Here is a 14,502-nt window from a genome sequence, read left to right as displayed (position 1 = left end):
CTGTTCTCCAGCTGACAGACATCAGTTCACCTGGAGAAAATGGCTGCTCTGGAGAGTGGATTCTATGGCATGATACCATGCTGAGACCCTCCCCTCTTCAAGCCTCAACCTTTCTAGGCTCCATCCCCAAATCTGATATTTCCCAAGTGGCAACCCTATGTAATGGGTATGTATACGTTTTGGTGTGATCAGCACAGACAGCTCTTGGATAGAGCACTCCAGCATGCCTGAAAATCTTTGATATGATATAGTAAATGTTTTAATATTTGAAATATTTTAAAGTACAAGTGCATATCCTTTTCTTTTTTAAGAGACAAAATTAAGTTCTCTTTCAGACTACAAGAGGAATAAGCTACAATTAAGAAAACAGGATGAATAGGCTCTTACTTCCATAGCATGGCTCCATGACATTTTAACCATTATCAAATTACTACCACTGGATGAGTGCTACTGCCATAGCATTGGTAAGGAATAAATTGTTGCTGTTGCAACTGAGAAGTAATCAACTGTAAACAGTCTTAATTACCTTTAAAAGTCACTTACTTCCATCAGAGGGCAGTGTTTGCTATGATAATATGACAAAATTTGTAAGGAGTCAGGAAATGTTGATAAACCAAGGCGTTAAAAACAGAACAATACCACATCTACACTTTTGGTCAATACTGATTTCCTTTACTGACATATTAAATGGATTGGGGGAAAAAACAGAAGTGAAGTGACTCACTACACACAATCAGAGCAGTGTATGAAAAGCAACTATATAATTTTTCTAGAACATTTAGTGAAACTTTTGTTTTCATTTGCTGCAATGAGTGCATAATTTGCATGAGCATATGTAAGTTTCAGTACAACCTTAGCAAAGAAAATATGCAGATTTAACTTTTTTTAAAAAATAGTGAGTTGGGAAAAAAACGACCATACTTTATTATTAAGACTGGTTATAATCCAGAGTTCTACTTGAAATGGCTCAAAACAAACATATGTAACTGCACAAATGAAATAATCAAAATCTGTACAAGGTTAACTGATTGGAAAATTCTCATGCTGGGCTTTTGTATATTTATATTTGAACAGCAAAGCTGAAAGGTGGGTGGGATTTCAATCCAGAAAAAAAACCCAAAGAGGTTGAAATGAAAAGAAAAAACCTTGGATGCAAGAATACCCAGGCCAATATAAAAAAGCTAAAAATGTACTGAATCACAATATCTTTAATCAAATTTCCAATATTAAAAACTGTGTATTAAATATCTATTCACTTTGTACACACTGATTGGTTAGTCATAGCTGAAAAAAATCTTAGAATATATAGCTGCCAAAAAAAAAGAAAAAAAAGAATATATAGCTGCCTTGAATTAGCTAAAAACAAAAGACTTATATTCATATTTCAAAATGTTTTTATTGTTGCAGAGACTATGAATATTTACTCTGTCTTGCAGTCTGTAAGAAGTAGAGCCAATCTTCTTCAACAGGATGCTATCTGTTAAGTCCTCTCTGCAAGTTTCTGGGGCTTGAATACTTCATGGAAATAAATTTTTTCGCATTTAAAATTGAGGATGTAATCTTGACACTGCTAGAAAGTAAGCCCGAATGTTCAGCAGGACTTTTAGCCAAGTACAAATGCATGAGATTAAGTTGTTAGTGATACCACATAAGAATGTTACCTTTTTACTATACATTTCTCTTTCAAGAGAAACGACCTTGCACCAATGCATTTGTTCTGAGAGCACTTGTTTTCAGGGATGATCTAATTTAGTCATGGAAATGCTTACCTATAAATTGAGATTTAGGGTTTGAAGGTATTGTGGAAATGCTGCACTATGTACAATGGATCTAAGCACATATAAAATCTGCACTGAAAATCACCCCTTTCTCCAAATATTCATCATTAGAATTTATCCCATTGGGGAATTTTAGTTTAGTATCCACATTACAGAAAGAACATACCATAGTATCATGCAGTTCATAAGAATAAAAAACAGGAAGCCTCAATCTATTTTTGGCAAGAGGAAAGTTCTTGAACTAGTGTCTTGAAAAAATGAAAGTGAACTAGAAAAGGAGAAGACATCAGATCCAGAATACAAAACACTGTGCTGTGTTATCTTTAGCATTAATGATGACATAAGCTATTAACATTCCTTTTAGACTGATGTCATTGGTAGAGATCATTTGTGTATTTGGATGAGCAGCATACATATTTTAGGATGCATTATATACCATATAAAACTCTGAAATCCACTTTACATGAAATCATCTATTAGAGTCTTAACAGCACTTAATCTATGAAGCCTTTGCAGGCCAATTAATCACCAAACAGAATTCTTCAATGCATTTCTTGGCTGGCAGCTCTACAGTCTCAGTCCAGATGAAGATGGACAGACAACCAATTCCTCAGAATCTCACAGACCAACTTGGCGTAAGATGTCCAAGAACTGCCAGTAAGTCCTTCTGTTGCAAGATATCTGAACAGAAGTCTTACCTTAATCTCTTCAGTTAAAAAAAATGCCAGTACTCATAGGCAACACTAGACTTCTCATGACAAATACGCCATGGCAGCAGTGCAGAAAACCTTGTCTGGAATTGGCCAATCTGACAGCCTATTAATCTGATCCAACAAAATAGAACAGAAGTTCATTGGTACCTTAAAGTCTAATGACATTTATTCCAGCATAAGGTTTCATGAGCCAGGGCTCACTTTATCAGATTTATCTGATGAGGTGAGCTCTGATTTAAGAAAGCTTATGCTGGAATAAATGTTGTTAGTTTTTAAGCTGCCACTAGACTTCTGTTTTCTTTTACTTGGTAGTAACAAATGATCCTTCTGTGAGTGAGCATCAAGGATCTTTAATTTGTGTTTTAACAATATCTAACTATGAATGGCTTTGGGGCATTAATACACCAGGAAGCTCCATATAATTATTTAAATTACATCACCTATTACTTTCAAAAGTGACTTTTGTGCCACCTCTCAGGAGAAACCATTTACCATGCTTTCTTACCTGTTCAGTGTTTGCCTTTCCACTCTGCAAATTTGTTGTTATTGTTGTAAGTTCAAATGAGACTGGAAGGCTTGTTTGGAGCTGAGATATGATAAAAAAGAAGGGGAAAGCCTGAAAAGCCCAACAGATCTAGATTTGACTGGGTACTCACTCTGTCACACAGCTCTTCAAACGTGAAGTCTGCAACGGTTCCACATGCTTTATTCACTCTCAGCCCTCTGCCTTGTACTTTTAAAATCCTTGGTCTAGTTACTATGGGAACATGAACAAAGACTCAATCTTGTCTGGATAATTACTATAAAACTCATCTCTTACAGATAGGAAATGCATAGCTTGATGAATAATAGCACATGATTCAACACATAAATTAGACAAAATGCTGATACAATGACTGCCACTTGAGTGTGGCATCAACCCATATACAGCAGTGGAACTTATTAATTGGTCAGTGGAGATTGGGCATTGTGTTCTAAATGTATTCTCTTTCAAGAGAAATTAACTTACGTACAATCATTTTGTTTTTGAGCCAGCTCATCAAACAACTTATCCATGACAGCCTCCACATCAGCTTCACTTGTGCTACAGTGAAAAGAATAATAGAATATGAAATTAATAACACTTGAAGCCAACATCAAACAGCTGCCTGAGCTTGCTTAGCTTTTTGCCCATGAAAAAAGACAGTGAGAGAACAGGATGTTATGTTGTAAATACAAACATTAGATTTAGAATACACTTAAAAGCAGAGAACATTAACTCTCAGGTAGAGGATTCTGTTTTATTTGCATACACTGAAAGACTTCTGTGTTTCAAGCTGTTTCCTGTAATGAGGCAATTCGGGCAAAGCAAGGCCATCAACACTATACATGTACACAATGAAAAAGACAAGCTGCTGTCGATATCTTTCATGCAAAATAAGAGCAAAGAGGCAAAAGCTGTCAAGCGTCTGAAGAAAGGCCTTTTGGAATCAGGGAGAAAATAGAGTCAAATTTATTTTTTATTTAACCATAGCTTTAACAGGTATGAGTGAAACTGAGCATGCCAGCTCAATACTTGCCAGGAATAAGGATGCAGTTCAGTGTGCTCTTTTTTAGAAAAAGGTCCCAGTGAATTTATTGGGATTTATTTCCAAGTGAACATGCATAGGATCACATTACATACTATCAGCTCTGAAATATCTAAAATCTTTCTCCAAGAAATGTTGGGCAGCATCCAAGGAACACATCATCATATAACCAACTTCCTTGAAAGGCCATATAGTAGATATGGGTCATATAAGATGTTATGAGATAAATACTATTTCAGCTCTAAGAATCATCAGGCAGTTTATAGCAACTGCCCTTACAGCACCATTGATTCTTTCCTTCAATTTACAATGAAAAAGGAAAGCTATGTAACATACTCCTCACAAAACTTGGAGATGAATCACAGCAGATACTGTAAATTACCAAGCAAGATTTTGGGTTTTATATCAGCATATCAACTTACTGGAAATACAGTCTCAAAAGGTGTGGGAGAAACTATTCACTTGTTAAACACTAGCCTAGTTACTGAATTCAAGAGAATCTATCAAACGTTGAGGTGTCTCTCCCCTTTCCCTGGACACAATATTTACCTTCCAGCTGAGCTTTGCTGTCAACACCCTAGTGTTTTGGTAGCACTGAAAAATTTTCATCAAGGATGCAGAGGGAAAGGGGATTTTAAAGGAGGCAACTGGCATGTTGAGGAACTACAAACATCTTGAATTGTGTCCAGGAGCACAGTGGTAGCTAGCTCAGATCTTCAGCATGGGCAAGATAATGGAGTTGATCTTAACCATGTTTTTCATTGCAGGAAAGGATGACAATTTTCACTGATTCCCCCTTCTCACCCAACTTCACCCTTACACTTTTCCTGTATGTACAATGACACCCCTCCACAACATACACAGACTTACCTGTTTCTACTGAAAAGAGGTGGATCCATGAGACTTGGGGGGGGGATCTCTCCATTTCCCTCCCACTACATTCTCTTGCTTCTCTGCCCCCACCAGCACATACCCTCCCCTTTTCAACCTCAATGCTTCTCTCACTTTCCCTACCTCCACCTTCTCCTCTTGGGCTCACCCAGTAGTTCTACATCTCTCACTCTCCGTCTTTCCCTGCTCCTTTTTCCAGTTACTGCCATAACCACCTGCCCACATACTTGCTCACTTTCAGCACTGCTGCTAATGCTTCTGCCTGTCTGGCTTACCTGGTGGTAGCTCTCCTACTCTCCCCTTACCTCTACCATCCATCTCCTGACATGCCCAGCAACAGTGCCTTCCAGTCTCTCCTGCTAGTTTTAACTATTTATAGGGTTGTTAAGCAACCCTGAAAATTATGGCTGAGATCTTGAGATGTGGCAGTAGTTTTTCTCTCAATACATGAACATTTTAAAGTCTTTAAAATGCCCATCAACTCTTTTTTTTCTTTTGAGGAGTAGATTTGTGTGCAAACCTGGGAATTGACACCAGTTTGTACAAATATCCCCCCAATTTTTACCTGACTCCAGTGTGTGAGTCTTTGAAATGTACCTTGAGGTCCAGGTTCAGCATTAGATACTTGATAATGCTTCAACTTAAATCTCCAGATGACTTCTGCTAGAGGTTTCATGTTGAACAGAATAGTGGACAAGAAAGAGCCCTGAGACACAGCCCAGTATAGGCGTACTGAATTGGACAGCAGTCTCCCAACACCACTTTCTAGAACCAATTAGCCAAATAGTGGTGGGACAACCAGAGCGCTGTGCCCCTTATGCCTATCGCAACCAACCAGTCTGAAAGGGTACAATGGTCAATGGTATCAAAAAATACTAAGAGCTTCAAGACTTATATTCCAGTCTCTCTCATGGCAAAAGTCAAGCGATACCCATGATATGGATGAAGGTCAAAAAATTGCACCGCAGTCTAGGTGAGACTGAGGAGTCTGCTGACCAGGTAAGGGAAATGAGCTCCAGTTTCCTGCTAGAAATTAAGTCAACTGGATGACTGGCCAGTTTTTAAATAATCTATAAAAAGAGACTCCAAGCCGTTGTTTGCTGTTCTCCATTACTGGAGATGAGAGGAGGGCTGAATCCCAGTTTCATCGCATTGATTTGTATAGTCCTCAACTCAGGAAACTATGTGAATAGATATTAAAAATGGGGCTCTCGCTGTTGTGAGACACATCTATGAATTTCTTTCCCCACAGAAATTCAGATTCCCTCTGGATTTTCTCGAAAGCTTATGCTACAGTAAATTCGGTTAGTCTTAAAGGTGCTACTGGACTCTTTCCTATGATGGACAGTGCCCTCAAGTCATAGCTGATATGGTGGGGTTTTCATGGCAAGAGACTAATAGAGGTTGTTTAGCATTGCCTGCCTCTGCAACCATGGACTTCATTGGAGGTCTCTCATCCAATTATTATCCAAGCTTAGCTTCTCAGATCTGAGATCTTCTGAGATCTGACAAGATCAGGCTCACTTGGGCTATCCAGGCCAGGACAAGTCAACCATGAAATACTACAAATCCTTCTCCAATAGCTCTAGAGCAGGAGAAACAAGTAAAAAGTGCTCAAAATATAAACTGGCTAAATTTATGACCAGATTGAGAGAACAACTTATAGGAAGCAAAATCCAGAAACACTACATTAATTAAGCCTCTAATTGACAAATATGAATTCTACCACAATATAATAGATTAATTGACTTTTTCTTTTCAAGAGATGAAATTCTGAACCCAAAATAATAGTTTACATTATGCATTAGTTTTGGGCCAGAATCCACTACATGAAATGACTTACCACCTCCAACAAGAAAAAGGAAAGCACTGTGCATGCACAGGAATTTTTATGGAAGCACCTCACCCTGAGGTTTTATTCATTCTTTAGAAGACTTCAAGAAAAGGGCTAAATCTCTGAAACTTTGGCTCAAGCCCTATATCAACCCTAAGTATAAAACTCAGAAATTAAGTTTCAATATAAGGGTTCTGTATAATCCTAGAAGGTGAACAAAACAATATAGGCAGTCCAAAGAGTAAACTGCAATTATACTCTTGGACAGAGACTGTTAATTTGCACATTTTGCTTGATAGAAGCCCAGTAATTATTTAACAGCTTCAAAAGTAATAAAAATATGAAAACAATGCCACAATAAAGCTATGAGTAGATTGGTTCTTGTATTGGCTTGATTAAAACCACTTTCTCTTCTTAAATGTTGAAACAACTTTGCATCACATAGACTTGTATTCTCAAATTGCTCTGAGGGTAAACTATCATTAGGGAAACAGAAATCAGAGCTATACAGATAAATTGTACTTATAGCTGTATTATAGTATCATTTAATTTTTTTATCATTTCCAAATACACAATAAATGCAGAAGTAAATCAGCATCCTAGATACAAGCAGATCATCTGTCAAAATAAGACAAGTTTTTGAATCCACAAATGGGAACACCCAACAGTAAATGAGTCCTTGTCAGAGGATTTGTATAAATAATTACTTTACTACAATAAAGGATGCTCTTTTATTTACCAGGGAATTGCACACTCTTTCACAAGAGGATATTCATTGCTTTATAGCCATCTGTCACTTCAGTTCCACAAACACCACACCTCCCCAAAAATCCTAATTAGTTTTGATTCAGTCACACATTTTAAATGAAGCTGCTAAAGATACTAAAAATGCTGTTTGACAGTAGTAGCGCTGTGGCAACATGGAAGGCAGTTGGCCGACTAACCCACAGGGTGTCAGTCTTCCAGTTCTATGAAGGAAGCCCCCTCTCCCCACTTACTTGCTCCTGGTAGAAATTATTGGCTAGTAGGAGAAAGAAAAAACTGTTCCCAACTTCAACAACTTACAGGTAGTAAAGCTTCCCTGTGGCCAGAAGCCCTTGTTTCCTGTAGTCTATCCCAGAATCCAGTTGGATGGTGTTACAATATTTCTGCATACAGAAACAAAAGGACACTGTCATTACTTCTCTCAAGGAAGTGCTGTGGAATTCTGCAGATAATTACCAAGAGTTCTCTTGTCTACAACACATTTTACCAGCCTGCCTGATTCATACTGTTCCCATGTGTCACAAGGAAGTTAAAATAGTGGATCTGGCAAGCTAGACACCAGGATGGATTACTCACTTGGACAATGGACTAACTACATGGTGGCTCTGCACTTTTACATCTTCCTTGCTCCTCCTTGCTCCATTGGGAAGCCATTAATACACATTTGATGTAAACTGTCCTGTCCTTGCTTCTAGGAGTTCAAGATAATATACAGGCTCTCCTTCTTCCTTCCCCATTATCTCCATACCATTCCCATAAGGTAGGTTAGTCTGAAATATGATAACTGGTCCAAACTAAACTGATGACTCCTGTGCTGCCTTCTTTGTACTTTTAAATACTTCCATTGTACTGTTTTCATATTGTTTTAATTTTAAATTTTTATTATATTGTTGTTATTAATGTGCTGTTTTATAGAATGTAATCCGCCCTGAACCTGCTAGTTCGGGGAGGGCGGAATAGAAATTGAAGGTAAATAAATAAATAAATAAATAAAATAACTATAATCCAAGTCTTACTGATTCCAGTCTGAACATTCCCCTATCTACAAGATGCTGATTCTCATCTTTGCTTATATTAGCCATTAAAGAAATCACCTTAACAGAGCATTAAGAGAAAGTTTATTGAAGATGTACAAAAGGTGATTCAAGTTTTAAAAGACCTCAGTACTTTTGGTCATTCAAAATAGGCAATGAATGCCTGCAATCTGTATGGTAATTTGCATGCAGTTCTGCAAGTCAAACAGCCCAGTCCTATGCGTACTTACTTGAAAGTAAGTCTTACTGAAGTCAGTGGGGTTTACTTTCAAGTAAGTGTGCATAACACTGAAGCCAAAACATACCATGGTCAGCAGATATGACAAAGTCCACATTCAAGAATAAAAAATACTAATATAACTAAATTTTTAATCTAGATGATTTTTAAAAAATTACATATATGCTGTATTCAATCGTACAATTGGAGAAGAAGTGCAACAGAATGTTGTGTTAAAACTATAAGTATGCATTTTACCAGGATTATTATGGTGGTTGTTATAATGGGATGGATCCTACAACTGCCATTAGATTGCAATAATAAATTAGTACTGCTCTGTAAACTTTTGCACAAATCGTGGCATGGCTTGGAAGACAGCCCCTTGACACAACTGATCTGCTCACTTGGATCCACCTGGATCCATACCATGGTAACATTGAAACTATGCTACTGTAACGCACTCTGTATAGGCTTCCCCTTAAAGTCAACTTGGAGACTGCAGTTGGTGCAGAATGCCGCAACTGGATTACTATCAGAAGCTAGATGAAACATGCACATTACTCCCATTCTGCAATCATGCCACTGGCTACTCATGTCCGGGTTCTGAGGCACAGCCCCCGGACTTGCCGGGAGGAAGCTGTCCAGCCACGCCAGCCAGCACTCAGCGCCAGAACCTGTCTCCACCAGGGGGAAGAGACGAATCTCCCAAGCCTCAGAGGGCTAGAAAGGGCAAGGGGAGGCCAGCTAGCTCCACCCTCCAGTGGGAAGTTAGGGGGCTAAGCAGAGCGGAGGGAGAGGGCAAAGGCAGGGGCAATAGGGACCCAGCAGCTGCCCAAGCAGAGCCCTTACCGGACAAGGAGAAGAAGCAGCCACAGCAGTTCAGAGCCACGCCCCAGCCTATACACCAGCGAGAAGGCAATAACCTGGCTCAGGAGACACCAGGAACCAAGCAACTCCAGGTGGAGCTGCCACAGGCGTTCTGTCGGAGAAACTGGGCAGCCAGCCAAGGGGCGACAGCTGGGCCTGCCTTCAGCAATCAGCTTAGCCAGAGAAGCTTGACAGCCAGCCAGCAAGACACAGCTGTTGCTGACCAACACAGCCAAATCAGCTACCCCAGCTGCAGCTGCTTGAGGCAGCCCAGGACAATGCTGGAAGGCAAAGGAGGGGTGTGGAGCTTGGAAGGAGGGTGGGGCGGGGTGAGAAAGCCCTATAAAGGATGGCTCAGAAGAGCACTGGGGTGGTGGGTTGAGTAGGAGTGATGCAGAATGAGAGTGATGGCGAGTTGATGAAGGAGGAGAGGGTGGAGTTCAAAGGGGGTGAGTGGTGCAGGTTGAGCAGGCCAGTGAGTGGATTGAGAGGGAGTCTGGGTGAGGTATACTGCCCCTCCTTCCACAGAGCAGGGTCCTGCAGCATCCCTGGCACCCCTTTGATGTTGGAATCAGACATGCCAGTGCCCTGCCCAGCGGTGGCTACCGCAAGCCCTAACACTCATCAGTTACTGGACTGTTACTGGACAACCTGAAAAATCAGCAGTGGCTGAACATAGCCTAACTCAAACAGGGCACAGTATCTTATTCCAGGACACCAAAATACTGGACAACACTTCCAACTACTTTGTCAGACTGCACAGGGAAGCCATTGAAATTCACAAGCATAAGCAAAACTTCAACAGGAAAGAAGAAACCTTAAGAATGAACAGAGCATGGTTTCCAGTTCTGAAAAACACCAGGCTAACAAAACACTCTATACCCGACAATAGCCCTGCAGAGAAGATTAGCACATCAAGCACCAATCCATATGCAAAAGAACCTCCTCAGGATACAGTGAAGCCTCCCACCATTAGCATTCCATACCCTGGGAAACTCTTACAGGATGGCTCAGCTCAACCCCACCCCTCCTGAGTAGATATAAATGACCTGCCAACATCTTTTCCACACTGTGACACAGAGAGATCTCTGTCTTTTGGTGCTACACCTCTGAAGATGCCAGCCACAGCTGCTGGCGAAACGTCAGGAACTACAATGCCAAGACCACGGCAATACAGCCCGGAAAACCCACAACAACCATCGTTCTCCAGCCGTGAAAGCCTTCGACAATACATCTTGTCAGGGAACTTGGGATCTGTGCCATTTAGAAATCGTGATCCATCCCTATGCAATGGAATCGATACACAAACTTTCTTTGGTTGCTAAGGTTGAGTGCATAGGAGTACAGTACTCTACTTCTATGGCTGCATCTCAGGGGTCATCTTGGCCCTAACAGCATTACAATCTGTAGTGAACAGGGATACCTGTGAAAGAGAAATGCAACTCCTTCCCTCACCTGACATTCATACAAAAATGTGCAGGAGCAAGGCTTTTACCCCTCTTAAAATGGGAGTCCATACGCCTAGCTAGCTCCTTTCATGTTAACTTTTATCAGTGTGCATAGCATAATAGTTAAAGATCAATACAATTGAATTAATTTAAAACAATTTTATTATTTAATTAAATAAGAAAAGGCAGCATTCTAGTCTTCATGATTCAGTAGGGGAAAAATCTGGAAAACACTAACAATAATCTCTGTAGCTAATAATAAACTGGCTGACATCTCCCCCCTCTCCCTGGCTAAAGGCTTTGCTAAGGCTATACCCAGGCCTCTTGTTAGATAAACAGGTGGCAGTAGTGGCCAGGGGTGCCTTTCATCAGCACCAGCTGGTGAGTCAGCTGTGGTCCTTCCCAGGGCTGCCCTTGAAGATTATCTGGAAGCTGTAACTAGTACAGAATACTGTCGCCTGTGTTGACTGGGGTGGGTTGTAGGAACCACACTGCGCCAGTGTTTCATCTATACTGGCTCCCAATTTGCTTACAGACCCAATTCAAAGGGCTCATATTGACTTTTAAAGCCCTATACAACTTACAGACAGCATACCTTAAGGACTGCCTTCTCCCATATGCATCTACCCTTCAACTCTCATCATCTTTGGAGACCTTGCTTTGGGTTCCCCTGCCATCTGAGGCAAGACATGTGGTGACTTGAGAAAGAGCCTTCTTGGTTATAGTGCCAAAACTTTGGAAACTCTCTCCCCAGGAGATATGCCTGTCTCCCTCTTGTATTTATTAAAGCACCTTCTTGAACCACTGCATTATAATATAGCCCTATTACCTTTATAAAAATGCCCTACTGCATAATTCTATTGTCCAGTTTGCAGAAAGTCAGGAGAATGGGAGCCTTCCTGACCTTTTCAGGCAGGCTATTCTATAAGGTGGAGACCACAACAGAGATGCACATGTACAGGCAGTTATTGACCATGTGCAGGCTTGTATCTTCAGAAGGCTTTTGTCCAGTGATGCCATCCTCCTCTCCACCCCTCCCACCAGCCTGGCAACAGCAGGCACCATCCTCAGGCCCTGCAGCACCACCTCTGGCAGTACCTCAGCTACAGGTGCCTCTACAGACTCTCAGGCTTCCCTTACCCGTAGGCCAGCAGCAGTTGAAGCCCAGGCACAACCCTGAGGAACAGCCTGCAGCCACCCAGCAGACTCACCCTTCTCCTGCAGTTGCCCAGGCAGCTCCACCTCAGCCAGACCTACAGAAGAGTGCCAGCAGCACAAGCCAGGCAGGCACAGGCCCAAGCCACCAAGGGAGCCATTGGAGAGGCTTCAGAAGCAGCAGGGGCAAGCTAGGCAGAGAACAGAGGAAATGCCATGCCCTGGGCTAGGATGGAGTGGGTGGGGCCAGGAGACTGCAGCGTCTAACCAGTCCTCCCATCAGATAGGCTAGGAGAAGGGCCACTCAGGGAGGCTGGGTGGCAATTGGGAGAAAATCCAGGGAGGTGGGACAAGGGGAGGCATATAAAGTCAGGTTCCTGTGAAGGCCAAGGAGGAAGTGTAAGGAAAGGCAGATGGTGCATGCTGTCACTCCCAGGGAAGGAAAAGGAACAAGGTGGTGCAATCCTCTTCCCTGCCCATCTGAGGCCAGAGGTCACCTGCCGGGAGAGCTGGCAGGATGGCAGGCCGTCAGGTGGGGGCGCCAGTGAGAGGGGCCTCACAGCTTTGTTCTGATGAGTAAAGCTGTTAATGCTGTCCTTCACTGCTGTACTTCACTGTAGTGTTGTCTGTTGGGATTTAAATGTCCTTGCTCTGGAGCATAGCTGCGAATGGGACAAGAGCATAATGTATGGCTCTGAGTACCAGGAACTGATACGTAAGGCTTTTCCCCTGTCAGACCACTCATTTTGTATAGTCACCTCACCACAGTGTGCACCCCAGCCCTGCAAAGATGCTTCGGTTGTTACAGTGATTTGATGTTGTTTAGTGCCAAAGAGCATATTTCTAAACAAATTATCATCTCTGCCCCACCATTCAAGAGCTCTGAGAACTTGTCTCGGAATAGGGAGCTTATGGTTAGGGAAATGAGAAGATGCTTTGAATTTCCGCACAAATCAATTTTGCAAAGGAGGCATTTTCAGCCTAGCAAAAGGCACTACTGAGGTGGTAGCTGTCATTAACCCCAGAAGTCTTTGTATATTCCAAACTCTGTAGCAAATGTAGATTTAATAGCCAGTGCCCTGTCTAACGGCAGAGTGACACTGCACATCATGGAGTCCAGGACAGCACCAATATAGGCTACTTTCTGCATAGGCTTCAACTTTGACTTCTTTACATTGATCATTAGACCCAACCTTTGGCACATTTCCACAACCAGCCCAGTTTGATGCCAGTTCGGCATAGTGCTTTAGAGCAGCAGGACTCTAATCTGCGGGTACCTCCAAGACAGCAGGGGTACCCGCAACCACGACCTCAACAACCCCCAATACAACAGGGTCTGCGACATCCCGATGCACGGCCTAGGCAGAGGCCAGCGCCTCTACAATACTACCCGTTGCCATCACCAGTCACTAGACCTCAAGAATTACCGATGGGATGGGTGAAACTGGAAGCCACGTTCGACGGAGATCCTGCGAAACTAGGGTTTTTCCTAGTGCAAGCGCTTCAGTTTTTCAATCATTGGGGACATCTGTTCGAGGATGAAGCCAGTCAAATCGAACATCTAGGATCCCGACTGCAAGGAAAAGCAGCAGAATGGTATGTAACTTTGTATGAATTGGGGGCCCCGGAGCTAGACACCTTACAAGGCTTGGTAGCAGCTCTCCATGCCCAATACGAAGACCCGTTAGAAGAAGATAGAGCCCGAACGGAATTGCAAACCATTAGGCAAGGCAATCTGTCGGCCAGGGACTATGTAACTAAATTCCGACAGCTAGCCGCCAAATGCCCGAGATGTGAGGAGTCTACAAAAATAATCTTGTTCAAACAAGGCATGAATCCTAAATTATTGGATCGGGCTCTTATGCAAGACAATCCCCCAACACTATTGGGTTGGATCCAATTTGCGTGTGAAGTAGAAAACCGGTTGCAGGAGGTATGGCTCGTAGAGCAACAACAAGCAACAGGGCATAGAAGAACTTCGATAATTGTCAGAGGGGGAAGAGGAGCTGGATACGCGGCTAGAGGAGCGCGAGAAGCTAGATGCCGTCAAGGACTGTGCTTAAATTGTGACCAAAGCGGTCATTATGCAGCACAATGTCCACTCAGGCCTGTGCAACGAGCTCCGTTTCAGCCAGCACGTACAACCTCGACCACCCTTCCCCTGCCGTACCGCCCAACGCCAGCTCCTCGGACTACTAGAGGGCGCGGAGCCACCCGGAGAAATCCTCCAGA

General features: G+C 42.2%; 1 protein-coding gene across 2 annotated transcripts in view; it reads right to left on the bottom strand.

The window, feature by feature from the left end:
- Positions 1 to 14,502, bottom strand: part of AFG1L (AFG1 like ATPase) — a 127,059-nt gene that overhangs the window by 34,333 nt on the left and 78,224 nt on the right. For both annotated transcript variants that reach the window (XM_054982702.1, XM_054982711.1), the window contains 3 exons: positions 7,850 to 7,932; positions 3,505 to 3,575; positions 3,148 to 3,248 (listed from right to left, as the gene is read on the bottom strand). In XM_054982702.1, the coding sequence (XP_054838677.1) occupies positions 3,148 to 3,248; positions 3,505 to 3,575; positions 7,850 to 7,932 (255 nt within the window). The remainder of the gene's footprint in view (positions 1 to 3,147; positions 3,249 to 3,504; positions 3,576 to 7,849; positions 7,933 to 14,502) is intronic.

This window comes from Eublepharis macularius, chromosome 1 (assembly GCF_028583425.1).
Source record: "Eublepharis macularius isolate TG4126 chromosome 1, MPM_Emac_v1.0, whole genome shotgun sequence".
Taxonomy (NCBI): Eukaryota; Metazoa; Chordata; class Lepidosauria; order Squamata; family Eublepharidae; genus Eublepharis; species Eublepharis macularius.
Note: the sequence above shows the minus strand (reverse complement) of the source record. Positions and strands in the feature narration are given on the sequence as shown.